Source organism: Zeus faber (assembly GCF_960531495.2).
Source record: "Zeus faber genome assembly, chromosome: 3".
In the NCBI taxonomy this organism is placed as follows: Eukaryota; Metazoa; Chordata; class Actinopteri; order Zeiformes; family Zeidae; genus Zeus; species Zeus faber.
The window spans coordinates 1,830,879-1,857,821 of record NC_137190.1 but is presented as its reverse complement, the minus strand read 5'-3'; the positions used below and the strand labels follow the sequence as shown (position 1 = coordinate 1,857,821).

The 26,943-nt window shown below is 47.0% G+C and overlaps 3 protein-coding genes across 3 annotated transcripts; 1 reads left to right on the top strand and 2 right to left on the bottom strand.

Moving 5' to 3' along the window:
- Nucleotides 1-9,734: 9,734 nt before the first annotated feature.
- On the bottom strand, nt 9,735-17,719 carry ccne1 (cyclin E1; the record flags this gene model as incomplete). Its single annotated transcript, XM_079997945.1, has 12 exons — nt 17,657-17,719; nt 17,066-17,116; nt 16,839-16,923; nt 16,190-16,252; nt 15,812-15,978; nt 15,559-15,694; nt 14,814-14,960; nt 13,380-13,475; nt 12,654-12,788; nt 11,587-11,698; nt 10,635-10,795; nt 9,735-9,926 (listed from the first exon to the last, which is right to left on the bottom strand). Exons 2-12 carry the CDS (start codon nt 17,077-17,079, stop codon nt 9,735-9,737), a joined length of 1,308 nt encoding a protein of 435 aa, XP_079854071.1. The 5' UTR covers nt 17,080-17,116; nt 17,657-17,719.
- Nucleotides 17,720-18,891: 1,172 nt separating this feature from the next.
- On the top strand, nt 18,892-21,484 carry LOC307228628 (uncharacterized protein F13E9.13, mitochondrial; the record flags this gene model as incomplete). The annotated part of the gene is made up of 6 exons (XM_079998349.1): nt 18,892-18,964; nt 19,043-19,125; nt 19,199-19,379; nt 19,829-19,979; nt 20,296-20,423; nt 21,243-21,484. The coding sequence occupies 6 exons, from the start codon at nt 18,892-18,894 to the stop codon at nt 21,431-21,433; spliced, it is 807 nt and encodes a 268-aa protein (XP_079854475.1). The 3' UTR covers nt 21,434-21,484.
- Nucleotides 21,485-21,619: 135 nt separating this feature from the next.
- On the bottom strand, nt 21,620-25,928 carry LOC307228629 (tumor protein p53-inducible nuclear protein 2). The gene is made up of 4 exons (XM_079998350.1): nt 25,830-25,928; nt 23,406-23,549; nt 23,112-23,262; nt 21,620-22,689 (listed from the first exon to the last, which is right to left on the bottom strand). The coding sequence occupies exons 2-4, from the start codon at nt 23,527-23,529 to the stop codon at nt 22,461-22,463; spliced, it is 504 nt and encodes a 167-aa protein (XP_079854476.1). The 5' UTR covers nt 23,530-23,549; nt 25,830-25,928; the 3' UTR covers nt 21,620-22,460.
- Nucleotides 25,929-26,943: the final 1,015 nt, after the last annotated feature.

Sequence of the window (26,943 nt, the reverse complement as noted above, 5' to 3'; positions counted from 1 at the left end):
GAGAGACGGGTCGTAGCTTCAGAGGGAGACAGGGAGAGAGGGACAGACAGAACAGGGCGTGGCGACCTGCCCAGCCCTTAGCCACGCCCGTCTCTCCAGTGTGACGGAGGGGTTAAAGGTTAAAGGTGGTGCGGCTGGCGTCACGCTCCGCCCGCCCCCCCACCCCTCCCCTCCCACCCTGAGGTTTCGGGTCGCCCGCCGCCAGACGTGGTGGGGAAGAGACAAAATGGAGGAGCTTCCTGTTGAGCTAAAACACGTCAACACAACCACTTCCTGTTCCACGTGATGTTCTGACGCACGTAGTCAACGCAGAATTTGACTTTTCTCCGTTGGCGATCGTTGCCTTGTCCACCAGGGGGCATTCTGCCCTGGGTGGAGCTACACACCCCCCCCGTGCGGCGGGAGGCGGAGGTCAGATCCGGCCGCGTGGTGACGGAGGAGGTGCCTCCACCAATCGAGCGACGGCTGCTGCTGCCGCCGCTCGCCCTGATCCACACTGTAGCACTTATTTTATTATCACTTCCACTTCTCTCTTTCTTTGTGCGGGCGGGGCGGGCGGGGCGGGCGGGGAGGGGAAACAGAATTCATAAATAGGAAATCGAACAAAAATAGAGATTCGTCTGATGGCGTTGCTTGAATTCTAAATATAAGATGAAGGCCGATGATTTTGGGGCAAGCCCAGAAAGACTTGTCAAACTTTTTGTGCCATTACGATCCTTTGTCTTAGCATGGTTGTCATGTCAGGCCTGGTTCCCGTATGAAATATTCATTTTGCATAATAACTTTCAAAGGGGAATAAAGCACGGAGTTAATTATTAATAGCATGTATATTCAAGACGCCCCCGCCCCCCTCACCCCCACCCCACCAACGCACCAAAATATTCCCTGACAGGCGACGGAGGAGAATCCCCACAATGCAGCGCTAAAGAAGAGACGACTTCGCTCGGCAATGATGCAAGTTCCAGGAAACATCCACCCACGTGAGTCAGGTGGTGTCAGCGGGGGCGTCCCCACCTGACGCTTCCACAAGTTCCACTGCCGCCGGACGGGGATTAAGAGCGGCTTTAAATAAGGGTCGGATCAACATCCGCTGGTAATCCTCTATCGATCCTGGTCCTGGCCTTTGTCAAAATCGGGCTTTGAAGGGATATTGTACACAAAGCTTCCTTTGTCGCCTTAAATGTGCAGTTTTACAGCGAGCGGCTTCCTGCTCGGCTCCGCTGATTCCTGGCGTTTAGCAGCGTTTATGTCAAAACACGACCGCGTCTGGGGAAGTGGTTCAGGGCTTTTCATTCATTTCACACGCGTCCGCATGAGGAACATTCTGTGCATTTCCTTTACCCCCGAGCGCCGCCACGCGTGGCGGGGAGCGGCGTCGGGGCCGAGGTCGTCCGATCGGCCGAGCTACGTGAGCGAGGTGTCGGGCGTCGGCCTGGAAGGATACGAGGAGGAGGAGCGGGATCTGCTGGAGGATGGGTCCCATTCACTGCATTGTGTCCCATTTCAACACGATTTGCAGAGAGGCCGTTAATATGCACGGTATGTGTGTGTGTGTGGGGGGGGGGGGCATTTCAGTGTCAATTTACAGCAATTCCGGCCGTCAAAAAAAAATGAGAGGGGTAAAAAGTGCGAGTACTTCCCATTTCTTCCCAGATCTCTGAGTTTAATTCAATTGGACCTTTCAAGACCTTCTTCATGACACAGGAAGCAGCACTATTGCATTATGGGAAGTGGGGGGGGTGAGGACGTTGATCCTTTAAGGCTCTCAAGTGCGAAGGAGATAAAAGCAGATATGAAACAGGATTGTTCCTTCTCCTCAGGAGCGGGGGGCGGGGGGTCCGGCCCGAGTGGGAGAGCAGCGTTCTCAACGGACCCTAACGGAACCAAACGGACCCAAACGGAACCAAACGGAACCAAACGGAACCAAACGGAACCAAACGGAACCAAACGGAACCCAATGGAACCCAATGGAACCAAACGGAACCAAACGGAACCAAACGGAACCAAACGGAACCAAACGGAACCCAATGGAACCAAACGGAACCAAACGGAACCAAACGGAACCAAACGGAACCCAATGGAACCCAATGGAACTCAGCGGAATCCAGATACGGAAAAAGAAAACATGCCAAGACAAGAGCAGCCTCCCTCCCCCCCTCCCTCCATCCTTCCTCCTTCCCTCCTTTTCTCCATCCTCCCTCCTTCCCTCCTTCCCTCCCTCCTTCCCTCCATCCTCCCTCCCCCCTCCCTCCGTCTCCTCTGTATCAACCCTTTTCTTTTTTTGCCGCATGTGAAGAATAGGTCAGATGTGATCGAACAGCTCAGGCGTTGAGAGCAGACACGTCTCTTTTTTTCCGGGAATCTCAATCAATAGCAGTGGCTAATGTCTCCGCTTGAGAGCGGCTGATTCCATATTTAAATAACAGGCTGGGGGGGGTCGGAGCACGCATCATCTCCCTGAAGTCATATGTGATTAGACTCCATCGCTACGCCCAACCAAAGAAACACCGAGAGGGGGAGGACGTTAAACTATTCATAGTCCATGCCGCAGCTGCAAAATACCTGGATTAGATTTGGCCTTTTCTTTCTTTAACGACGCACTTTTGTGTTTGGATTTGAATATTTAAATACATTTTAAGGGCCCGTTTGTTGTTCATTGATCATTTATTTTTACCTCGCATGGAAAAAGTTAAATATCTGGACTCTTCACGCCGTCCTTGGAGATCAAAGAACTCCGCACATCAGGCCTTCCACGCCGGGCGGGGTTGCCAGATAAGGCAAATACCTGGATTACAGTGGAGTCGAAGGGCACCCTGCGTCGCCGTGCCGTTACTTCTTTTTAAAGAAATGTCCGTCCGCGCCCACAACACTGTCCTCTCCAGCCGCTCCTCGAGCTCCCGGGGCCTTCAGCGCTGCGTCGCGGAGAAGGTTGCCAGATAAGACGTAATAAATCCACGCGTTTCCTTGCTGAGCGGCTCCGCCGTGACGGCTCCGGGCGCTACCTTTGTCTGCATCGCAGCAATGACTAAAACCACGTATTGTAACACGACACCCCTGATTTCATGGAATATGGCGGATTACTGAATCGAACTGAATGCTCAGCTCTTTTTTTTTTTTGTTCGGATTTCTAAATTAGGATTTTCTGCCTCCATAATGAGACAGAGTAGTCTCTTAGTCTAAATCAATGGCAGCTATTTATATGAGCGGTAATCCCTCACCCAGCACTGAACTGCCAGAGGAGAGGGATGGCTTTTAAAGTAATGCTGCAAAACAAAGGAGACAGTAAATGAATGCAAATTGGTTTCTCCCTCTTTCAGAATGTCCGTCTCTCAGAGCCGTCCAGGCAGACGGGAGCAGCAAGAGGAAAAGAAATCTGCCTCTTTTTTTAAATGATCACCCCTCAAAAAAGCTCATTTGGATAGTTGCCAATAACCCCATGTTCAGCACCAGTTAAGCTCAGAATAAAATGTTTAAATAGCTACCCCCCCCCCCCCCCCCCGCTCTCTGTCTTGCATCTGGACAGAACGGGGCATGAAAGCCTGACAAGCAGGCCATCATCCAAGAGATCATTAAGCACAAGGGTTGAAGTGCCATCTTCAGCGCCATGGCAACAGGGCGGAGAGAGAGACCGGATAAAAACAATGCGAAGCAGGAGGCGAGGCGGGGGAGGCGGGGGGAGGCGGGGGAGGCGGGGCAGGCGGGGGGAGGCGGGGGAGGCGGGGGAGGCGGGGGAGGCGGGGGGAGGCGGGCGCTCAACGATCTGCCCTGATCGATGCAACCCCCCCCCCCCTTGAAGGCATGGGGGGGGGGGGACAGTGGGAACGTCTCTCCTTCGAACCCCCGATCGTTTCCCTCACCGCAGCCCGACTGATCGTCTGATGGTGTGAAACATCCCTCTGCTTCTCTGTGCCGTCCGCCTCCACAGCAGGGAATTCAGACGGAACATGGAGGGTCCGCAAACCGGCGCTTTAACCTCCTCGCTCGGCTGACGGGCCTCAGGCAGGGACCGGAGGAGGGGCCAAACTACACGTAACCAGAGGGTGTTTTTAACCTTTTGGGGGGAAGGAAGGATCAACGTTCACTCCTCTGCTCCTCCTGTCATGAGCGTGAACATCTGTCAGTGAAAACACCTGGAAAACACAAAGAAAAGCGTAAAAACGAAGGAACGGACGAGAAGCAGCAGGAGGCCAGCGGCTCCCTCAGACGCTCGGAGGGTGAACGGTGGGGAGAAACAGACAGCTTAAATGTAGGAGAGAGAGAGGGGGGGTGTGTGTGTGTGTGTGTGTGTGTGTGTGTGTGTGTGTGTGTGTGTGTGAGTGTGTGTCCCACCTCCCGGAGAACAGCTGTTTAGGCCTTGATGGAGGTGAGCTGCGAGGAGTCGCTGTATTATCTTCTGCAGCTGTCAGCACCGTGTGTGTGTGTGTGTGTGTGTGTGTGTTTGTGTGTGTGTTTGTGTGTGTGTGTGTGTGCGGGTGTGTGCGCGTATGTGTGCATGTGTGTGCGCGAGTGTGTGCGTGTGCGTGTGCGTGTGTGTGTGTGTGTGTGTGTGTGTGTGTGTGTGCACGCGCGTGCGTGTGTGCGTGTGTGCGTGTGCGTGTGTGTGTGTGTGTGTGTGTAGCGCACGGTAGGATGCTGCTAAACGTCACCAGGTTACAGCCTGGATGTAGCTGCGTTTTTCACATTTTTGCAGGAAACACTTTTTGAAGCACGTGATAAGCACCATGACTCCAACTCTCCCTGGGATGAGACACACACACACACACACACACACACACACACACAGTTTGAGAAGTTCACTCTCCAACAACATGTGCTAATCAATCTGTTGAAAGCAATCTGTCAGGAAATCTTTAGCTTTAAACAACCCGGTGCAGGGATGGGGGGGGGGGGGGGGGGTCTTAGCCATCGGTGTCTTTACGCATCCCAAGTGTCAATAAGGATTACGGGAGCGCGCTTTTATCTCCTCAAACACACAGACCAGTCACTCATTTAAATGGATGAACAATTCAGGTCTGCTCGATAAATAAAAAAATAAAAAAAGGATACACTCCCGTAAATACATTCAAATCCCGACTCCATTCAAATTCCAACCACCATATGCTTAATTTAAGATCTAATCTTCCCCTTTTCTATTTCCGCAAATTCGCAGAAGGCAAATCTTTGTACACATAGTTGTTTAAGACCTCAAAGGATAAACACAGACTACCTATTGTTGGAGCCACGGCTCCTCATCCTCAACTTAAGACCCCCGGCTCCTTTGAGAGCCGCATGCAAAGCAGGTGCATGGAGGGGAACACGCCCGACAAAAGAGACCTTATTGCATTTCACAACCTCCCAAAAAGACGGGCGGAATATTAAAAGGCGACAAAACTGTATTTACACATCATTTCAATAGACCCTAAAATAACCCCGTTTCTATCATCCGCCATCAAATAAAGAGAAGCAATAAAATCTGCCAAGAGAAGAACAAATAAAAGCAAATTTTGACATTTTGCTGGTTTTTTTTCAACGCCTTCTCTTTATAGGTCAGAGGAAACACCGGCCGCTCTGCATTGTTTTTTAAATGCCACTTTGTGAGGAAGCAGGAATTAATTAATGCAGAGGGTGGGGGGGGGCTGTCAAGAGGCAGCACATTAAAATCAATGATTAATAAATTCAAAACACACAACACACTCAGCTGGGAGATGAAAATAGTATTGCGCGCTCCATAGGAAGCGGCCCCAGTGCGGGTCCTCCCACTGAAGAAGGCGTCCACTCAGATGCCTAATGGAAAGTAGCCAGTGCCAGCTGTGTGCTCGCGAATAAAATCTGTTTAATTAAAGGAGCGACAATGGGAGCGGAGCGGAGTCGGCAGGAAGCTCCATTCGCCCGACACCAAGAAGAAGGAAAAGAAAAGACATAAAGGACAAAAGCGCGCGCAGGCTTGACGCAGGCACGCAGGCAGGCACACACGCACACACACACACACACACACACACACAACTACAAAATCCCATAAAGATTTAAGAACCTTTGTTTGGTCTGATCCACAGTTCCTCAACCTTCTCCACGTACAGGAGCCTCCAGTTTGATCCCTTCGATCAGATTCAGTCTCCAATCTGATAAATATCTTGATTGATGAGATCTGATTGGGGGTCTACTCTGGTCAGGGAGAGAACAGTGAAACTAGGATCCAAACACTCGGACGATCTCTAAGGTCTGGAAATTTAACCAAAAAGTTTAACTGGTTTTCGCTGGGACCCCTGGAACCTCTGGTAGGACCCTGTGAGGGTCCCCAGACCCCACATTGAAAACCACTGCTGTGAAGCGGAGGGACGTGGAGTTTTACTCCTTTGGGCAAGGCACTCTGACGTCACAGAGCGGCTCTGTGCTGATGGTTTAAAGGATTTGACGCTGTCAGATGGAGCTCGTTCTGTGACCTGACAATGATCTGCTGGTCTCACCCACAGTTACAAAGGCACAAATGGAATCAACAAATAGAAAATACGGCGAAATGAAGTCACAGTGACAAAGTTAAAACTGTATTTAACGTCAACGGGGTCCTTGAATGAGTAGATCTGGAGCCGCACTGATCCCGGATCTTCCTCAAAGAAAGCACCGTGGCGGTGCCATAAAACCTCTGGAGCAGGCTGTGTGCAGGCTGTGTGCAGGCTGTGTGCAGGCTGTGTGTTGGTGTGGAGAACAGAGACATTTTGGCAGAAAAACGCAGACAAGATCATATTTTCCGCAGCGTGCGGCGACCGGCTTCCTGCTTCCTGGAGTTTATCGCCAGTTGATGTCTTACCTTCCACAGTCAGACACGCAGACGCAGAGATTATGCAAATGAATGTTCATTAGTCGATTCCTCACGAAGTCCCTTCACCGCGTGTTCCCTGAGAGGAGCCGCAGCCAGGCTCCGCTGCATCGACTGGCCGTGCTCTTGATTAGAGTGGCCACAAGAGGGAGGAGCACGCACACACACACACACACACACACACACACACACACACTAAGGAGCGTGACAGGGGCCCCAGCATGTGCAGTGTGTGGCTCCAGCTGAAGGGTGCTGCAGGGGAGCGTTGGTCCCTCGTCGGCCTCTGGCCTTAATGGCTCCGACGGATCAACTGGTGCAGGATTAGAAAACAGCCTCTACTGATGCTCTATTCTAGAGTTGTGTAAAAAAAATAAAAATAAACTCATTTAAATATCCATGTGTAGTACTGAACTCTTATTTAAATCACAGTTAAAGTGCATTACTACTAGTTCACCTGCAGCAGGAGGCGAAACACCAAGGACGGCTCCTTCCTGCTCGTCCAGGAACAAAACTCCAAAACATCCTGCTTCCCCTGATGACAATGACCCGTACTGGACAGGGGTCCGGGGTCACCCTCCCCAGGACTGACCCTTCCACAAAACACCCGGTAAAATATCTAGTTTATCATTTTACATTAAAAAGTCAGAAACAGCTGATGGTGACGTGTCCTGTAAAGGGTCCCAGGTGGCGGTGCCAGGGGCGGAGAGGACCAGGACCGCGCCCGCGCCCTGCGTGGACCTTAATGGCTGCTCGTACTGCCTCACCGGCCCAGATTGGAACCTGTGACTAAACAACCAGTGCCAAGAGCCCGGGTTTTCCAGTACTGGATAGTACAGCACATCAGCATCCACCCGGGGTGCTGCTGGAACGCTCCACTTTTTCAAATAAGAGATTAAAAATAAGCACTTGGATCATTTTGGATCATATGGGAACCAGCTCATGTTATTTCCACATCCCAGCTGTATCTGTGTATATCAGAGGACCCCCACCCCCACCCCCACAATCAGAGGAGCCGCTGAGCGCACAGGGATGGGGGGTGGGGGGGTTAGAAACCAAGTCAGACGCTGACATCAAAGTTTCTGCTCCAACACTGAAGCTGCTTGTTTACATGGACGGTGTCGCGGCCCGCCGGGAGCCGCGGCCTCCTTCCGACGCCGCAAACAACACCACGCTCCTCCGGGACCGACAAACTAGATCTGCAGCCACGCCCTCACGGAGACACACCCAGACGCCGGCGAGCGCTTCTGCGGCCTTCAGAGTCGAGGTTGGGTGCATCTCAGTGAACGAGAAGCACGACGCGAGGAGTCAGAGGACCTGGTGCGAGGCAGCGCCACCACGACAACTTCCATACCAAGACAGAAAATACCTCCATGCGTTGAAATAACTTTTGACAAGTGCACGACGGCAACCGTGAGGCTTCCAGTTCAGCAAGGCAAGCAAGAGGCAATATGGATTTACATTACTGTACATCAAGCAATTATAAGATATTTCTATTGTACTTGGGCCGTCACAATTCAGAGGTTTTAGGCGACAATTAGGCCTAATTGTCATGCAAATTATTTCAATCAGACTGGAAACCTCAAATTGTAACATTGTCCTGGATTGTGAGTGTGACAGCTGTAATTGTACCTTTTAAAACAGGAAGTATTTTCAATCTGTTGAGAAATTATTCTGTTGTTTTTTTCCCCACCTGATTGAATCTCGGCTGTATAATAAACAGTATCAGACTGCCACCTAGAGGAGAAAAACTGACTGTGCAGCACACAAAGAATATGAACAGTAGACAAAGGTTCCTAAAGTGCTGGTTCTAACCTGCGGGGCATCACCATTTATTAGGTAGTTGGGAGAAAACCAAATAAATCCCAGCGGTATTAATACCCGTTTTACACAAAATATAAAACAATTTTACAGTGAAAACATCCAAGTTTACTCCATTTTAACTCATTATTATTGTGAGAAAAGAGCGCTGAAGGCAGCATCGCTCCATCCCCAGGCGCTACGGCCAACTCACGAAAGTACCGAATGCGAAATTGAAGTTCAATAATAAAGTAAAAAAAAAAAAGGATTAATCCCTTTGAAAGCTTTTTGAAATATTTAGAAAGTCACATGCAATTGAAACTATTCCATAATAGAGTATGTTATAAAATATAACAAAATGCAACGCAACAGCAGTTTTAATTGCAACGTGGTTAAACACGCCATCTTTATTGTAAAATATACGTAGCAGCAAGTTAAATACAATCACAAATATTGTAGCTTTTGAAGCTCGGCTTGTCCACTTATCTATTAACGGGACAAAAGTTCTGGTCCCGAAACAAAACATGGCCATGTTTTGTTCACACAGTCTCACACACATTCACACACACTCCCTGCATCATGCACAGCCCACCAGTTTAGCAGCAAACAGAGCCTGAGTCAGCTCTCGAAAGGTTTTTGGGCTTGTGGGTCCTCGGTTTAAAAAATAAAAAAATAATAATCGGGAACTACAGAAAGATCAACACTCACACCCAGAAAAACAAAACGAGCCAACAGCTAAAAAAAAAATTAAAAAAAAAATAAAATTTAAGTTTTCAGTTTGAGCATGGATATTAACACAAAACTGAAGCAACAATGGAGTCCTGGGAGGCAATGAGGGCGTGTCACCGCAACGCCGGCATCAAAACATCAACAAGAACCATTGGAATCGGGTGTGTGTCCCAGGACATCCAGAGCTTTTGGGCTGGTGTGTGAGCAGCAACACGAGCAACAATAAAAACAAACCGGTTCCATGGTCGGCCATTTTGTTCGACCTCCTGCAGATCCACTCAGTTTATTTCATGCGAGTGTTTGGGTGCAGTGCACGAGGGGGGCGTGGCCATGCACGTAGTCTCCAGAGGGCCCCAACTCCCATTCCTATTGGCCACCACAAAGTCTAGAAGTTTCCTGTGGCGGTTTTGGGAGTTCAGGGATCCAGGGGAGAACCGGTGCCGATCCTGGACGCCATCTTGGAGACAGCCAAGGCTGGGGGGGCGGCGTCTCCCCGGGGAGTCTCCTCCGTCTTCTCGCTGCTGAGGGGCGGAGTCAGGACCCCAGATGGCAGTGGACAGCTGGCATGGTGCTCCAGCTCCCCCTCCCGATAGGAGTAGACCTTGTCCTGCAGAGCCAGAGCACCAGGACATTTTACCCACAAGAGTGACATCACACACACACACACACACACACACACACACACACACACACACACACACACACACACACACACACACACACACACACACACACACACACACACACACACACACACACACACACACACACGGAATTTGGGATGAAACGCTGAGAACTAGCACTGATCTCACAGTTAGGATTCCAGAAAGTGCTAGTTCTGATCTTTCAGTGAATGATTTATTCACGTTTTTATTTAAACACGAAAAGCTGATGTAACATGAAACGGTTGCAGATTTAAAAAAAGTGGAACTGAATTTAAGAAAAGACAAGTCAAAGACCCAACACATTTTAAGACTAAGGACAACTTATCGAGTAGTTTTGATACAAAAACAAATATTTCAGACCAACATCATCTCCAAATTCTCTTAAAAAAAAGTCATCCTTTTTGAATGACAAGTGTCTGATGTAACCAGACTTTGGTTTCCACAACGTCCAACACAAATTAGCACCAATTTGGCAGCCATTTTTAAAAGGGCGGTCACGGTCAAATTGAAAAAAGATTATACGACACATTATTGTAAAGTGCTCACTGCATGAATGTTGAGATCATTTAGAAAGAATAAAAACATAATATTCCGATTTATCGACGAGCCCCGGTACAAAGAAAACACCCTGCAGGGGGCGCTGCACTCACCAGCCAGGCCAGGAAGCCGCTGTGCGTCTGGATGTTGTGCGTGTCGTCGGACGGGACTCCAGGGAAGGTCTTGAGCTCGGAGCCGCCGCCCGCCTCCCGCAGCGCCACGGCGAAGGGAACCATCCAGCGCACGCAGGACTCCAGATCCACACGCTTCAGAGCTGGGTGGGGGGGAGGGTCATTTCAACAAACATTCTCTTAGTGATAACAATACATTTCCACTTCTACAAGGGTTGTTGAAAGTTATAACGTGTTCTGTGCTGTTTAGGGAAGTCAGTGGTAGAGAAACAGGTTTAACCAACGGCTTTAATCCAGCAACAGAGGTTTAAACACCGGATGTCCCGCCCCTTGTCTCTGAGCCAATCACAGCGCCAAGAAGAGAAACACCATCTTAGGCCCTTTATTAAAAAAATTTATTAATGAAAAAATTACATTATTGTACCATTCATGGATTATTGCAACATTGGGCGTCTGCGACCACGCTGCAGAATACATAAATATGGCGAGGCATAAATATTGAGTCTGCTTGAAGAACTGCTTCCTAGAAGCATTTTAACAGGTTTGCCCATCGTATTAGAGTTCAGGGTCTCAGTGAATGAAAGTTTACATCTTCAATTTTTCAAATATGGTAAGTCAGATTTTGAGAGCAATACAGGTAGATGTTGTAATATCATTCATCGCAATTTATGCTTATTTTGAGTATTCTCCGCAGACACAGAGGAGGGAGACGGGTGTGCACGGACCAGAAGTTTTTGTGAGAGAAAGACAGAACGGAGGAGAGACGGTATGAGAGCAGAAGAGAGGTATAGTGTCTGATCAAGACTATTTAATGACTTTTTATGTTATAATTGTAAAACTGAACTTCAGACATTCAGGAGGAACCTCCCGACCGTGAGTCTCATATTCCCATCTTCCGTTTCCCCCCAGATAAAGGCCACGGCGGCGTCCTCACCAGAGACCGTCTCCACCAACTCCAGGGAGGAGAAGTGGAAGAGCGCCGCCGCCGCCAGGACGCCGTTGGAGAACTCCAGAGAGCGCACGTCCAGCATGCACAGGTCCAGCAGCTGGAGGACACACAGGGGAGGCACACGCTTCCAACGCTCAAACACGGGAGAAAAGAAGCTTAAGAGCTTGATAAAGTATATTAAAACTAAAGAGAAATATTTATAATAACAAAATCTATTCAATGTGAACTTTTCTGCACTAAAATCTTGAATGAAGGCTAGTTTCACATTAGGAAATCGCACGGCCATTTAAAAAAAAAAAAAAATTCTGATTGATATTGCTCTCAATGTTCAACCAGTTAAATCAAATAACACCCAGCGCATCAAAGAAATATTTTCATTCTTGAATAAAACATTATCCATCATCGTGGCATTGTAGGGATTGAGCCGTTCAGAAGGAACATATTCAGTGTTTGTGTGCTGGTAACAAGGAAACTGCACGTCATAAAAACAAGTATTATTCTCAGTTTCTGGTCATGAATTTACACTGAGACATTGAAGGATCACGACCACTGATTTTCTATCATTTCTCTTGACTTGTTGGTCTCCACCTTGTGAGCCATTCAAATAATTCTCTAAGACACGTCTCGCGGCGCAGGAGACTTCACTGCGACTGGCGGCTACATCAGCACTCTGAGGTTTCAGCTGCAACAAGGAAACGCCCCGAGTCTGAGACGATATTCAGCTGCTGGTGTCGTCACCAGAACAAAAAGAACCTTGGAGGACGTTGATATCCCAGCCAGAGGAAAAACATAACAGGAAAAGATAAGACAGGTTCATACACGGATCCTGTTTCCAGATTCAAACGTACCGAGGACCTTCAGCAACGTCGGAGAAACAAGATATCGCAACAAACACATGGAAGCATGGCAGCTTTCATGTCTCCAACCGAAAAAGTTGGAATTCAGAGTTCCACAACCGCACTCTGTACTGATGTTAAAGAACCAGAGTATTATAGTGTTTGAACATTTGAGTCAATTTTGGAAAGAAATAAATGTGTTGTGTGCGTAGCTACCTCTGCGATCTGGCTGAAGGTGGCCGGTGGGTAGGTGGCCAGCAGCAGCTCAGCACCCCCCGTCAGGTACGCCACCTGCAGGTAGACGCTGAGCCAGGAGATGGGCGTCTGGGGGCTCAGGCTCCACTGCAGCTCCTGGTGGCGGAAAGAACTGCAGGTCAGAGCGAGGAGGCAAGGGGACGCCAACCTGCAGAACGCCCACGCAGTGTCATCCAACCCGCCGGCCATTATCTACGTTTCAACGTTATCTTTGGTCAAAGGCACAGCGGGTGCCAAACGAGGAAGGGTACTCTTCACCTTACAGGCAACGCTAAGAGAGATATAGATATAACACACACACACACACACACACACATTTAAATCAATACAAGTGGAGTTAAAGTAGAAATTTCTTAATAATCTTTCTTTCTACTCTGATATCCTCTGGCGTTTCTCACACTATGAAGCGTGAGATATTTGAAGGATCATATTTTCAAAACTTGGAACTTGGTCTCGTCCATTTCTTTAACCCTCAGTTTGATCCATTGATTTCATAAAGTTATTAAAATGAGTTCAGATCATTCCAATCTTTATAGTTCCTCATGATGAATTTGATCTTCAGCCAGAAAAGAAACAGAAACAGCAGAAACAAACACGTCAGCATCCACCACAGGAGCAACTGAGCCATAAGAAAATTCACATTTTTATTATTAAAAATGATGAACATCGATTCCAGTCAAGTGCTACCTTCATGATGATGACTTCCATGCTGAGGATCTCGTCCTCCGTGCACGCCTCGTCCGTCACGTAGGCAAACTGGTGAAGCTTGGGGGGGTACATCTCCTGGAGGGGGGAGGTCAAACTGTTTCAAGATGGCCGCCTGATCCAGTGTGGTCGACGCAAAGCTTGCTACTAAAGATCAATCTGATATTTACCACCCGAGTAGAAAAAAAACTTTGTTTTAATACTTATTTTTGCCTCAGCTTCCCAGACCCTAAACAAAAACAAACCCTAAAATCAGGCTGCGTTTTGGGTGACTAATAATCATTTTATAGTTGACTTCGATACAACAGTATCTTGAATTCTTCTTGAATTCAAGATACATTTGTTCAAACATGTCTTCTTGAATCTTGAATTACATTTCACTGCATATATGTATGGAAGTATGTATATGTATGTGACAAATAAAAAATCTTGAATCTTGAATCTTGAATTCCTACGCAGGTATTTCTTTATTTTATACTGGAAATTAGTTAAAGGTGATACTTCTGTGAAAAATAAAAAAGTAGTACGTTGACTTTGAAAATAATTTTGTGTTTTGTTTTTTTTTTAAATTAATTTTACTTTAGTAAAAACAGAGTACATCTTCAACCACAATCCAACTGGTCGGTGGTTAACTGATAACAGTGACTTCCAAATGGGAGCTGGTTTCCTACGAAACATCGAAGTTACACACGTTGTGAAAGCAAAGCTGAACGAGCCTCAGATCAAGATGGAAAGTCAGAGATTCTTCTTCCCAGCTGTAAACATGGAGGTGTGTATGTTGTGTTCCAAACAACAACAATCCCTGACCGTAGAGCTCACAAAGCAACAGCTGTGATTCTAATGATCATTTAACCTTTTATGTCAATCTGTGTTGTTATTTTATTTGATATTAGCACATGGTTAAGTTGTATTGCTTTGTTTCAGTAGCCTCCTCATCAATAAATGATATTAAGTTCCACTGAATTTGCATATACCTGGTTCGATATATGACAACATTTTAAGCCTTTTACTCTGTGTGTGTGTGTGTGTGTGTGTGTGTGTGTGTGTGTGTGTGTGTGTGTGTGTGTGTGTGTGTGTGTGTGTGTGTGTGTGTGTATATATATATATATATATATATATATATATATATATATATATATATATATATATATATATATATATATATATATATATATATATATATATATATATATATATATATATATATATATATATATATATATAAAACATTTTTAACAGTTTCACTCACGGAATTCAACAGATTCTTGTGTCATTTGAAAATGTCATTAAAGGCTGACGCTGGTTTCCTGTTCCTCCTTCCACCAACACTTCTCACGGGGAGCATCCCTGGTATGTCCTCCTGCCTGCAGTACTTTCTACGTTCAAACCAGATGGAGCGTGGCGGCGTGCACGTACCTCCACCTTGGCGGCGATGAAGAGACAGCTGATCCCAATGAGCTGCAGCGTCGACTTAAACACGTTGTTCTGCGTCGCCATGAAGCGGTCAAAGTAATCCTGAGCGAGGTGGTAGGTTTCCCTGTGCAGCTTGTACACCTCGCTCACCTACACACACACAAAAAGACAACTATCATGCATCCCTAGTTTCCCACCGCTGGATTCCTTTCCCTTCCTCAGGTATCTCGGGGTTTTCTCAGTGACTGTTTTAGTTTCATTTAGTTTTCTGATTTTGGGGCCGAACTGAACTTGGTCCAGAGAGAAGCTGCTGCTCAGCTGGCGGCCATTTTAAGCCGATTTCTCCTGGTAACCACTTTGGTTTTGCAGGGAAGTCCACACGTCTTCTTCCACGTGTGGTAGAGTTGAGAAACATTTGATAACTCAGCATTTCGGTATTAGAAGATTAGGCAACATTTATTTTCTTCTTTAAAATTAAGATGTCTCTGCTTTGCTGCTTGACAACAAAAAAAGAAAACATTTTAGATTTCCTCCATTCCTCCAATTCCTTCAGTTAGATTTTTGCTTCACAGACACTGAAGCGTGGAACTGATTAAAGATCAGATGCTACAGATTGCATTAAGCCTAAAAACCAGTGGAAGAGTGCTTTGAGAAAGGTTTGAATAAACAGGTCACTCTTCTGTACATCTGTTCCCTTTCCCCTTCCCAACATTACTAGAGGAGAGAGGAGGGGTGTTGGGCGACAGACCTCCATCAGCCAGTCCAGGAGAATGGCCCTCATCTTGGGCTGAAGATGCGGGTGCTTCTCCATCAGGTGGACATCTCGGGTGTAGTTCTTGTCCTTCTCCAGCATGTTGTTCCACACCACGTCTTTACTGGCCCAGCTGGACGGAGAGAGAGCCTCGTCGGTTACATTCCCACACCACCCTTTACGCAGGAATATAGATTTGGAGATTTAAGCAACTGTATGGACGCCATACTATGCCACAGCATGGCCTCACCATAACGCCGGCAGTGGGGAGGAGCGCACGGGGGTGACGAAGATGTTGCCAAAGGCGTAGAGAGGGAAACCGGAGCCGGTGAGGGCGGGTGGCTGAGCGTCCTTGGGATCAGGTGAGGGGTTCCACCTGAGAGGACTGGTGCAGGCAAGGTCTGGACTCCACCCCTCCTGGAGAGAGAGAGAGGGGGAATATTCACAACGGTCAACAACAGAAAAGTTAAATAAAACAGCACAGGCGGCAGAACTACGAGTCAGGATCAGTTGCTCATATTATTTCAGTCGTTTTCTGTGATTAAACAGAGAACCCGAGCGACAATAACCAGGATGATGAATGGTCTGACAGAAGTGACCTAAAACCTGGATTCTGGGGTTTATCTACCTTGGCCTCTCGCTGCTTCTTCTGAGTCATCTCTGTCACCTCTTGGTCAGGATCTGGCAAATACTGAGGCACAGAAAACACAAAAAGGACTCAACTCCACGCCCGTTCCTGGTCACAGAACAGAAATTTCTGCTTTCGCTAATATTGCTTATAAATCTGTTGCTTTTTTCCCTTATATGCACCAACCTCAGCGAGTTACTTTCCTTGTATACTTGGCAAAATAAAACAATTATCATTTGTTTTGCACAGCTTTTAGGACTTTTGTCATTTCCCAGTACTAGCATTACTAAAAACCTAGAATCTAATGCAAATCACTTCTTCTTTTGCCACATTTAAAAGAGGCAAAAAATAATAAGAATCACTTCATGGATCCCTGTGGAGAAATGCATCCTCTGTATTTCACCCATACTAACTTTTTAGGAGCAGGGGGCAGCCACAGCCTTGCTCAAGGGCCTAACATGCACGTCTTTAGGGTGGGGAGGAAACCCAGTGAGCACGGGGAGAACACGCAACCTCCACAGAAGGAACCCAGAGCCTTCTTACTTTGAGGCCGCTGTGCGAACCACTGAGCCACCACGACTTTAGATACATTAAAATCGAACATGTATTGAAAGACCAACATATCATAACCACATATTGAAGTCCTTACAATGGCCACGTCGGCCTTCCTCTTCCTCGGTCGGGCTTCATGGTTCTTGGACGCCTCGGAAACGCACTGGGATTTGGTGTCTTCCCTGCAGAAAGAGTCACAGAACAATCAAACAGTAAAATGCATGATGGCGCCAAGCTGCTGGGGGAAGGAACCGGGTCCGAACACCGGAGCGAAGCCACAGTCTGGACCCGAACCTCCAGGACCTCACCTCGGCTCCAACTCACCTTTTTCCGGGCATGATATCCACGGGCGTGTCCCTCCGCTTCAGAGCCAACCTGGGTAACACAGGACAGTAAAGGGAATGCTGTTTGGCTGTTTGGCTGTTTTTTTCGGTGTTTAAAGCAGCGGATCCACGCTCCCTCCCAACCCCCACTCCACCACTCACAAAGCCCGGCGCGGCGCGGGGAAACGGGAGCGGGACGCGACGACTCACATCGACCAAAAACAACACGAAACACCGCAAATACACATCCCCGAAAGCGCGCCGACGGGCACGACACGGGTCCGTGTTTTCAGTAACGTCCGGTCATCCGCCGGGAAGTTACTGAAAACTGCGGTTGTTTCCGCGGGGACCCGGGGGCGTCTGGCCGCATGAAGGCCGAACCAGCTGGGGCTCGGGGCTCGGGGCGCAGGGTTGGCCTTTCCGCAGACAATCCTCCGGAACGACACGAAGAGGAAGGGAGGGAGCCCCGTGTGTCTCCGGGGCCTTGAGATCAACACGCAGCCCGCGTCTCCAACCGCTTTTCTCACTTTAGTTGAGCTTCACCGAATGGGAAGTTGGGTTTTAATGCTCCGTAGACCCCGCGGAGCCCTACCGTTGCACGTCCCTCCGGTCCCTCAGGTCCCTCCGGTTCCTCCGTCCAGCTGCTCTCGCTCTCCCTCTGTGCCGCGTCCCGGGGCTGGCCCGACGCTTTAGCGCCTTCCGCGCCGCGTCACGTCGGGGGAGGCCATTCAACTTGGCGCTCAATCCGCGTGGAGCGTCCCGTCGCTCGGCCTCTGCCGCCCTCCGCGCCCGGTCCGCGGCTCCCGGTGACCGCGCCGCGTCCGCCGTCCGCGCCGCGTCCACTCGCCGCGGGAAACGAACCGAACGTGAAGTTTGTCCGGTTGTTTCCCGGCAGAAGGGGCGTGGCCGCCGGGGTGACAGCGCGCGCGGGGAGGGGGCGGGGCTTGGAAGGCGGAAGTGCCGAGACACCGCGTGGCTAGCTGTCAGATGTAAACAAAGGGCGTGGATGAGAAAGGGGGCCTGAAAAACGGGGAACAAACTGTTGCTGAGCTTATTTGGGGGCGAGATGAGGACTATGCCGCGCGGGGGGAAAGCTGTCGCTCGTTTTCTTGTCGGGGGAACGTGATTTTCTTGATTTTATTCCAAGAGACGCGTCTGTGAAGGAGGAAGTGACTTCAGAGCTGAAACGCCACATCTTTATTTATTTCAGACCGCTTTCAAGACTCTTTTCAAGACACGTACGAAGGGAAGTTCCAATTCCATTTGTTATTAAAGGGACTTTCTCAGAAGGACAGAGGACAGATCAGTGACCGGTGGACGCAAAAGGGGTCAAACCTCCTGCGCATGCGTCCACTTCTAGCAGCCAACAGAGCCAGAACGTGCACAAAGAATATTCCTTAAAACCAACTTTTTGCCACCGCCTCATCAAGGGAAGGCACATTTCATACGCCATCTGCTTTGCACTAAAGCTAAAAACAGATTTTTAAAAAGTCATAATACAGATCACAGGTCATGGTGCCATTTAAACAATCTAAAAGAGTTTAAAACCTGCCCAGGTGCACGCATTTTAAATGATCGGCCTCTTTCCGCACCACACAGGTTCGCCTTCATAGTAAAAAGCTGTTTGACTGTGAGAGTGAACGATAAAAGGAAGATTGGGGTTTATTCTGAATTTTTTCACATTTATTGTTGTATCACAAGCAGTAAAGTCAACTTGAACCTTGGCCAGTCACGTGATCCCGGTCTTCACTGATAAAAGCACAAGAGCAGCTTTCTGCCTCACAATTTCACTCTATTTAGTTTGGTTTGTGTTTCTAAAATAACAAAATGAAATATTCGGACCTTTTCGGGCGTCTTAGGTCTGTGGTTATTGGAATGATCCATGTCAAGGCTCTGCCGGGTGAGGTTTGAGTCAGAACAACTCATGTGTCATCACTCATCGCTCGCAGAGCTTCATCTCACGGTTGTGTTTTTGCAGGGACTCCTCTGGCAGGGACGGGCGTGTCCGGGATCACCGAGGAGGCGTGCAGGGAGGCACAGATCTACCTGGACGCAGGCATCGTGAGTAGGCCGAACCGAACGCAGCATCACAATTCTACTGGAGTCCCTTAACGGCTGCATGGACCCCCTGCAGGACGGCCTGATGGTGGAGAACATGCACGACGTGCCCTACTCCTTCTCTCCGGGACCGGAGGTGTGTGCGGCCATGACGGTGGTGTGTGTCGCTGTGAGGAGCCTCTGTCCGTCTCTGCCGCTGGGAATCCAGATCCTTTCCGCTGCCAACCGGCCTGCGATGGCTGTGGCTCTGGCTGCGGGTGGGTGCATCTTGGTGTTTTGGTGTCTTTTTTTTAATTCTATAGATCAAATGATGTAGTGTGAAGTATAGATAGACTCTTAGAATAGTATAAAATAGTATTGAATAATGAAAAATACACATGTATATATGCATTATATATACAGTATACTGTATATAGAGTGAGAGAGTGCAGTCAGCCAGTATTATTAAGATCTAGTCTGCGCTGAGTCCATAAACTGTCCGTTCCTTGGATATGTGGACTCTTCCAGACTCGACTACAACAACCCTGTAGAATAGAATGGAATATTCAGATTCAGATTACAAAATACATTTTACCTCCATGTCAACGCATCTGCGGTGTTGACAGAGAACACCCAGGATTCTACAAAATTTGAACCAGAATCTGCCTGAATTGATATTCATTACCCCAAGAAGAACATTTCTCCCTGTCTCTCCAATGTGTTCTAGGTTTAGATTTCATCAGAGCCGAGGGTTTTGTCTTCTCCCATGTGGCCGACGAGGGCCTCCTGAACGCTTGTGCCGGCGAGCTGCTGAGATATCGCAAACAGGTCGGTGCCGAGCACGTGCAGATCTTCACCGACATCAAGAAAAAGCACAGGTGAGATCACACGCCCAAACCTTATATGTTTTAACCCCGTCAACATAGAATTAATTCATTTCTACATGTTTATCTGAGAAAATTGAAAACGAATACAATACAATACAAATCAAAGTATTTGAGTTGATTCATTTACATTTACATTTACATTTAGTCATTTGGCAGACGCTTTTATCCAAAGCGACTTACAAGGGAGAATAACATTCAGCTACATTGCGACAGAGATTAGTGTAACAACACTGTTCAAACACTGATTCAAACACTGTTTTTCAGCGTGGAACCTGGACAGTAAGTTCTCCCACGTGCTTCTCTGCAGCTCTCACGCCCTGACGTCAGACGTGAACATCGAGGAGACGGCCAGAGCTGCAGAGTTCTTCCTCTCCGACGGAGTCATCGTCACGGGAACTGCCACCGGGATGCAGGCAGACCCCAAGGAACTCAGAGGTCAACAACTCAATAACATGTTAAAAAACTCAAAATGCTACAGCGTCAAAAATGATTCAGTTCCAAAATACATCATCATTTAGTGGAGGCTTTTGTCCAGAGCGACTTACAATTATTCGTATACCGTTGTAAGCCTTTAATGCAGTTAAGTTAAAATGCGAGTTAATTTAAACCCAGCACTCCTATTTAAAGCACAGCCTCCAAATGGCCGCACAAGGGCGTAAACACACGGGACGGCATTGATTTCATACAGTCTAGCCACCCCCTGCACACACACACAGCATTTGTAAAGTGATACAGACATGCAGGTCCAGACGGGAGAGACCAACCGTCCAGGTTCACTCCAGTCTGGAGGTTTGTCTGTACAAGGTTCACTAGGTGTAACATGTATCAACAGTAGATTCTCCTCAGCTCCTTCTGTACTTTGGCAAGTTAACCTCAGAAATGAAAAGCATCCCCGCAGCATAGAAATAAATCCATAAATGGGAAGAGCAGCGTTAAATAAGAGCCAGCGCAGGATCTTCACAGAAAATTGGCTTGACTTTGATCAGCCTTTTTTTAATACCAAATTCCTTTTCTTGTATTGGATAAACTGAGTTTAAGGTCATTTACCAATTTGAAATTTAAAAATCATCTCTGCCTATCAAAAAAATCTGCTTTATCACATTAATTTTCCATGCAAACGGGACTAGTCAAGATCCCAGAATGGTGTACTGAGATGTACAGGTTATGATGCCTGATATGAAGACACATCGTGGGGCAGGAGGAATCCTGCACGTGCACACACGATGGAAAGTTCATTTTCTCCTTCCTTTGCAGAAGTTTCCCAGTCCGTGAGAATCCCAGTTCTGATTGGCTCAGGTGTGACCTACGACAACGTGGATCAGTTCCTGGGTGCGAGCGGCATGATCGTGGGCTCTCATTTCAAGCGCGACGGCCACTGGGCCAGTGCTGTCGACCCCGAGCGCGTCCAGAGGTTCATGGACAAGATCCGACGACTCCGCACATGAGGGAGTGAGACCGGTACACGGCGTGCAGACACTTTTTAGATGGAGCTGAAATTTGCTCAGTAGGAAATGTTTGACATTCCTAAAATCCTCTTGTGCAACTGTATCTGCATTTCCTTTTTAGAAGTCTTAAAAATACTTTAACCTTTAACCATTCCCTGTATTTACAAATATAAAGCATACAGTTCGCAAATTATGAAAACAAGATTTAATTGTATTTTCTTTTGTACATTTCATAAATACACACAAATACAAAAGGTAGTGCATGATAAAATAGTATCCAATCATATTTACAAGAATGTCTTTCAAATAAACAATTGGTAAGTTGAAAAAAGTGATCAGTCACTGAAAAGTATTAAATGCTTTACATTCAATACAAAGCACTGACAGTAGATGTCACCCTTTGAACTGCACAGAACAACGTATTGAAGAAATAACTGTAAATCACTGAATATAACAACAGAATCTCACACTCTTAAGTAATGTTATGGCTGCAAAGTTGAATTTGGCATGAAGGGTGCAAAACCCAACCAACCACATCTAAACCGAAGGCACACACTATGAAACATATCAAGTACAACTGAGAAATATCCAACAAAATACACCATAAACAAGTTCTCACTGATAATCACAGTAGTTTTTTCTTTGTTTTTTTTTATCAGTCACTCAGCATAGTAGTCGTCTAGTCCTTACCAACTACTCAAACGGCTGCACCATTTTATGCGATTCAGACTGAGGATGCGATGTTTGGAGGTGCAGGTCGCTCTCACACGGAGGTCACGCTGCAGCCAACACCTAAACACGCACATTGCAGTCGCAATATCGATAAATATAATGAATCAGATGTTTAACCTTGAAATTCGATCAGTTTTGAAATGCAGTCCGGCTACTCGAGAGATTTTTTGTGCATGGATATAGAAAATATATAATCCAAGAAAATCCTCTGCACGGCACGGCGAAGTACTACGCAACACGTCAGAACCCCCCCCCCCCCCCCCGCCCACGGGCAGAGGCCGCCATGTTTCCTGCTCTAGTAGTTGTAGAGGCGCTGGCAGGGCTGCTTGAAGTGGCCGAAGTGCTTCTCGGTCGGGGAGAAGCGCGTCTTGGCCAGGTTCTGTCTGAGGAGGGCGCTGCGGCTCATCTTCCTGCGCTCCGCCTGGCTCCTTGCCCGCTGGACGGCCAGCAGCTGGACATTGCAGGGCAGAGGGACCCCCCAGGCCGCCAGGCGCCAGGACATGTGCTGCGTCACCGCCACCGGCCTGTTAAATAATATGAAGGTGTCTAAAGAGGTATTGTACAGCCAGGTACATACGTATTTTATTCTATTACTACCTGCATTACATTTTAGGAATCGGTTAGTTCAGTTAGTTAGCTAGTAATTAGTTAGCTATTGTGTCAGTTAGTACTTATTGTGCATAATCTCCAGGTACGTTGCAATGACATTTCACTGCATATATGTATGCTTGTATATACGTATATACTCTATGTATGTGATAGATAACCATCTTGAATCTTGAATAAGTCATTATCGCAAAACAACTCCCCCCTCAGGGAGATACAAAATCCCTATTACATGGCTGCTTCCTAAATAAATCAATGATATGGGATATTGATTTTAAATTATTTTATAATTTGTATACAGTATGTGTTGCTATAAGTGTGTCTGTGCATTCAATTTCACCTGGGAGAGTCTTCTTCGTCATCGGAGGCCAGATCTTCCTCCTCTTCCTCCTGACTCACCCTGCATCTCTTCTGGTAGACAGACATGCTGGGATGTTCGATCAGAAGGTTTTCCAGAGGATCCACCTTGGGCTCCGATAGAAGCTCGCACTCTGCACACGGAGAGCCACAAAGAACAGTGTTTTATACTCGACTGAGCTCTCCTTCTTTTACCAAATCAAATCTCTATTTTTCCTGGTACTGAATGGTGCTGGTGGGGTTTGTATCGTTTTGCCTCTGGGCTTGCGCTCCTCACCTGGGCTGTGGATGATCACCCAGCCTCCTTCCTCAAACTGCATCAGATCCTCAAAAGTGTCATCTCCGGGTTCAAAGTCATCTGTGTTGCTGCCGAGCAGATGAGAAAGGATCTTTCCAATCATCTTCTCACCTTGAATACGATCTGAAAACAAGAAAACGCACGTTGGGTGAACAGAACAAGGCGTGAGAAGACGTGGTGAGGATATGGTTAAACCGAGAAGTAATTACACGTTGTGGACCCTCAATTTGAAACCTTGGAAGGCAAGTCCTGTGACAAGCCTGCACGCCCCCTAGAGGCCAAAGCGGATACCTGAAAGACTTGAAGGAAAACACGTTGCCCCTCCCTGCCAGCATTTCTATCTTGGTGTCAAACACAGTCCACGGTGCACGGTGTAATTTAATATCTGTCATTTACGATCCATAAACTTGCATATGTGTGTAATCAACCCACCCTTGTAGTATAAACCTTTTTTATTCTATTTTTTTTCTCTGAGTGTTAAGATTTGTTTGTAATGCTAATGGTCATAGATGTACCAATAATCATCATGACAGATTCCTAGTACATGTAAATGCGATGGCGGAATAAAGTCATTCTGATTCTGATTTACATATCCATCGCTTATCTGAAGGCACTTTGGAAGTGTTCTGTTTATAAGTTGTATATATGTGTACGTACCTTTTGAAATTTTTATTTCTATTTTTAAACCTTCGGTTAAGCCTGTTTTTAAGGGCTCTATAAATATAAATGTTTTGATACATCACACACATACAAAGGGAACATTATGTTCCCAGACCATCAGCACCGGTTCCCCTCAAGGCTGCATTCTTTCTCCTCTGCTCTTCTCCCTGTACACCAACAGCTGCACCTCCAGCCACCAGTCTGTCAAGCGCCTGAAATTTGCGGACGACACCACCTTTGACCATTTGGTGACTTGGTGCAGCCAGAACAACCTGGAGCTCAACGCTGTGATTACATTTCACTGCGTATGTCTATGTATGTGATGAATAAACCTCTTGAATCTTGAAGACAGTGGAGATGGTTCTGGACTTCAGGAAGAACGCAACCCCACTCACCCCCATCACCCTGTGTGACTCCCCAGTCGACTCTGTGGAGTCCTGCCTCTTCCTTGGAACCATCATCTCCCAGGACCTCAAGTGGGAGCTGAACGTCAGCTCCATCGTCATGAAAGCCCAGCAGAGGACTTAGTTCCTGGGGCAGCTGAGGAAGTTCAACCTGCCAGAGCCAATGATGGTGCACTTCTACAACTCCATCATTGAATCCGTTCTCACCTCCTCCATCACCATCTGGTACGCTGCTGCAAGCACCAAGGAAAAGGGCCGACTGCAGCGTGTCATTCGCTCTGCTGAGAAGGTGATTGGCTGCAATCTACCATCTCTCCAGGACCTGTACGCCCCAGGGCCCTGAGGCGTGCAGGTAAGATTGTGGCTGACCCCTCAGACCCCGGACATAAACTCTTTGAAACACTTCCCTCTGGTGGGAGGCTGCTCCAACAAGGCCAAAACCTCTCGCCACAAGAGCAGTTTCTTCCCCTCTGCAACCGGCCTCATCAATAACCCCCCCTCCCATTACGTCTTAAATTGAACGGCTATGTCAATGCGTTACATTAACCCACATTCCTCATTCTCTGTACTTTTATCTGTGAACATTGCACATACTGTTACACTTTAGACTGAACATTGGCACATTCCTGCACAAACGGTACAACTTTATTAAAAAAAAAACAGCCTTATTTTACATACCTATATTTTACTTATTGTTTTATAGATATGTTTCATGTATGCACCGAACACCAAGACAAATTCCTTGTTTGTGTAAACTTACTTGGCAATAAAGACTATTCTGATTCTGATGTCTAATTATCCAATTGTCCACTTCAGTATTTGAATTTGCACCAATAACTAGAGCACATCGCTGTTAGTTATTCAAAGCTGAGTACAGTATATACTGTGTGTGTGTGTGTGTGTGTGTGTATATATATATATATATATACACACACACACACACACACACACACACACACACGACATTTGGCAAATGAAAGTCAATCCATAAATAGGTGTGTTAGGTTTCCAACACACAGCAGCCCTCTTTAAATCCCTTGCTGTAGGCCTACTCAACACATCAACATGTAACATCTTTATACTGATCCTTCACTGGTATTTAAACGCAAAACACCTTTTAGATTATAATGATGCTCGAACGCTGTTGTTTACATGTGATAGTTTGAGATGGAATCTATACGTATAAACATGTATGAATAGCTTTATTTCGTATCAACAAACGAACTCGGTGTTTTCACACCACAGAGGGACAGGGAACAATAGAGACGGAAAATGAACCAAAGAAAAGAGTAAAAAAAAGAGTAGAAACCTCTGAATAGGTTGTGTTTTTCATGCTCACCTGTCGTCAAGAAGCTGTTTGGTGCCTCCGATCACAGCCTCGTTTCTGCAGCTTCTTCTCGTTGTTTTGAACCAAACTTGTTTACGTCCCACGGCCCCGCCCGCCGTGACGTCACCGGGCCCCGCCCCCAGCCCGGCCACAACAACAAGTCTTTGAACGTTTAACCAAGAAAAACCTGGAATGAGATGTTTAGACGGGAGCTCCAGATGTTCTGTGTCGTGCATAGGGCTCTGCCACTAATAATAATAATAATAATAAATATTAATAAAACTAGAACAATTTTATAAACATACTCGACCCCACCTTATATTTGAATTAAACTCGCTCCGCAAATCTCCTACAATGACAAATAATAAGCAAATCAATAGATATTGAACTACTATAAACTACGCAAAACGAGTCTGAATAACTAAATCAACTAAATTCCCTTTTTATTCATTTTTTTATCTATTTTACATTAAACCCAATTGCAAAGCATGTTCGCTGTTCTATTTGCTGTGAAGTTTCTTTTATTTAATCATTAACATCTGTGAAAATATACAAAATATGGACAGAAGTATGAGTAAAAAGAGAATAAATAAAGGGATGTTGTTGTTGTTGTTGTTGTTGTTGTTGTTGGTCTTCTTCTTCTTCTTCTCGGTGCTTGCATTCTAAATGTCGCACTGTTGCCATCTCCTGGGGATAGTTAACTCCTACAGTGTCGTGTGTCAGATTCTCAGTCCTGTCCTCATGAGGACGCTGACCAAGCATCTTCTGCCTTGTCCACCTTGCTCTTCACTCCTCCTCCTGTTGGCGCTGATCATTTCATTTCTTCCGTCTCTCTCTCCCAACAAGCATGTGCTCTAGTTTCTGCTTCCCGATAACGATCACAGAAAGCGGTTCGACTGAGTAGAACGGACCGATCTACGTCCGCGCCATCTTGCTAAGGTGCCTGAACGGCTCCCCTCTGCATCGTCATCGTATCAACCCCGCCCCATATCAGACAAACGGTTGTGACGGCTGACCCTGGCGAGGTCGGGTGGAAACCTGTTTGAATGGGAGGGTGGCTAGAGGTATTGTGCAGAGCAAATGAAACGTGAGCTTCAGATTGCTCTGGTTCCCAGGTTAACTTCCT

Excerpts from the sequence above, each read along its gene's own strand:
- LOC307228629 (XM_079998350.1), bottom strand. The coding sequence starts at position 23,529 with ATGATTGGAAAGATCCTTTCTCATCTGCTCGGCAGCAACACAGATGAC. Across the intron at positions 23,263-23,405 it reads GGTGATCATCCACAGCCCAG|AGTGCGAGCTTCTATCGGAG; the intron begins GTGAGGAGCGCA and ends CTCCGTGTGCAG. Across the intron at positions 22,690-23,111 it reads GACGAAGAAGACTCTCCCAG|GCCGGTGGCGGTGACGCAGC; the intron begins GTGAAATTGAAT and ends ATTATTTAACAG.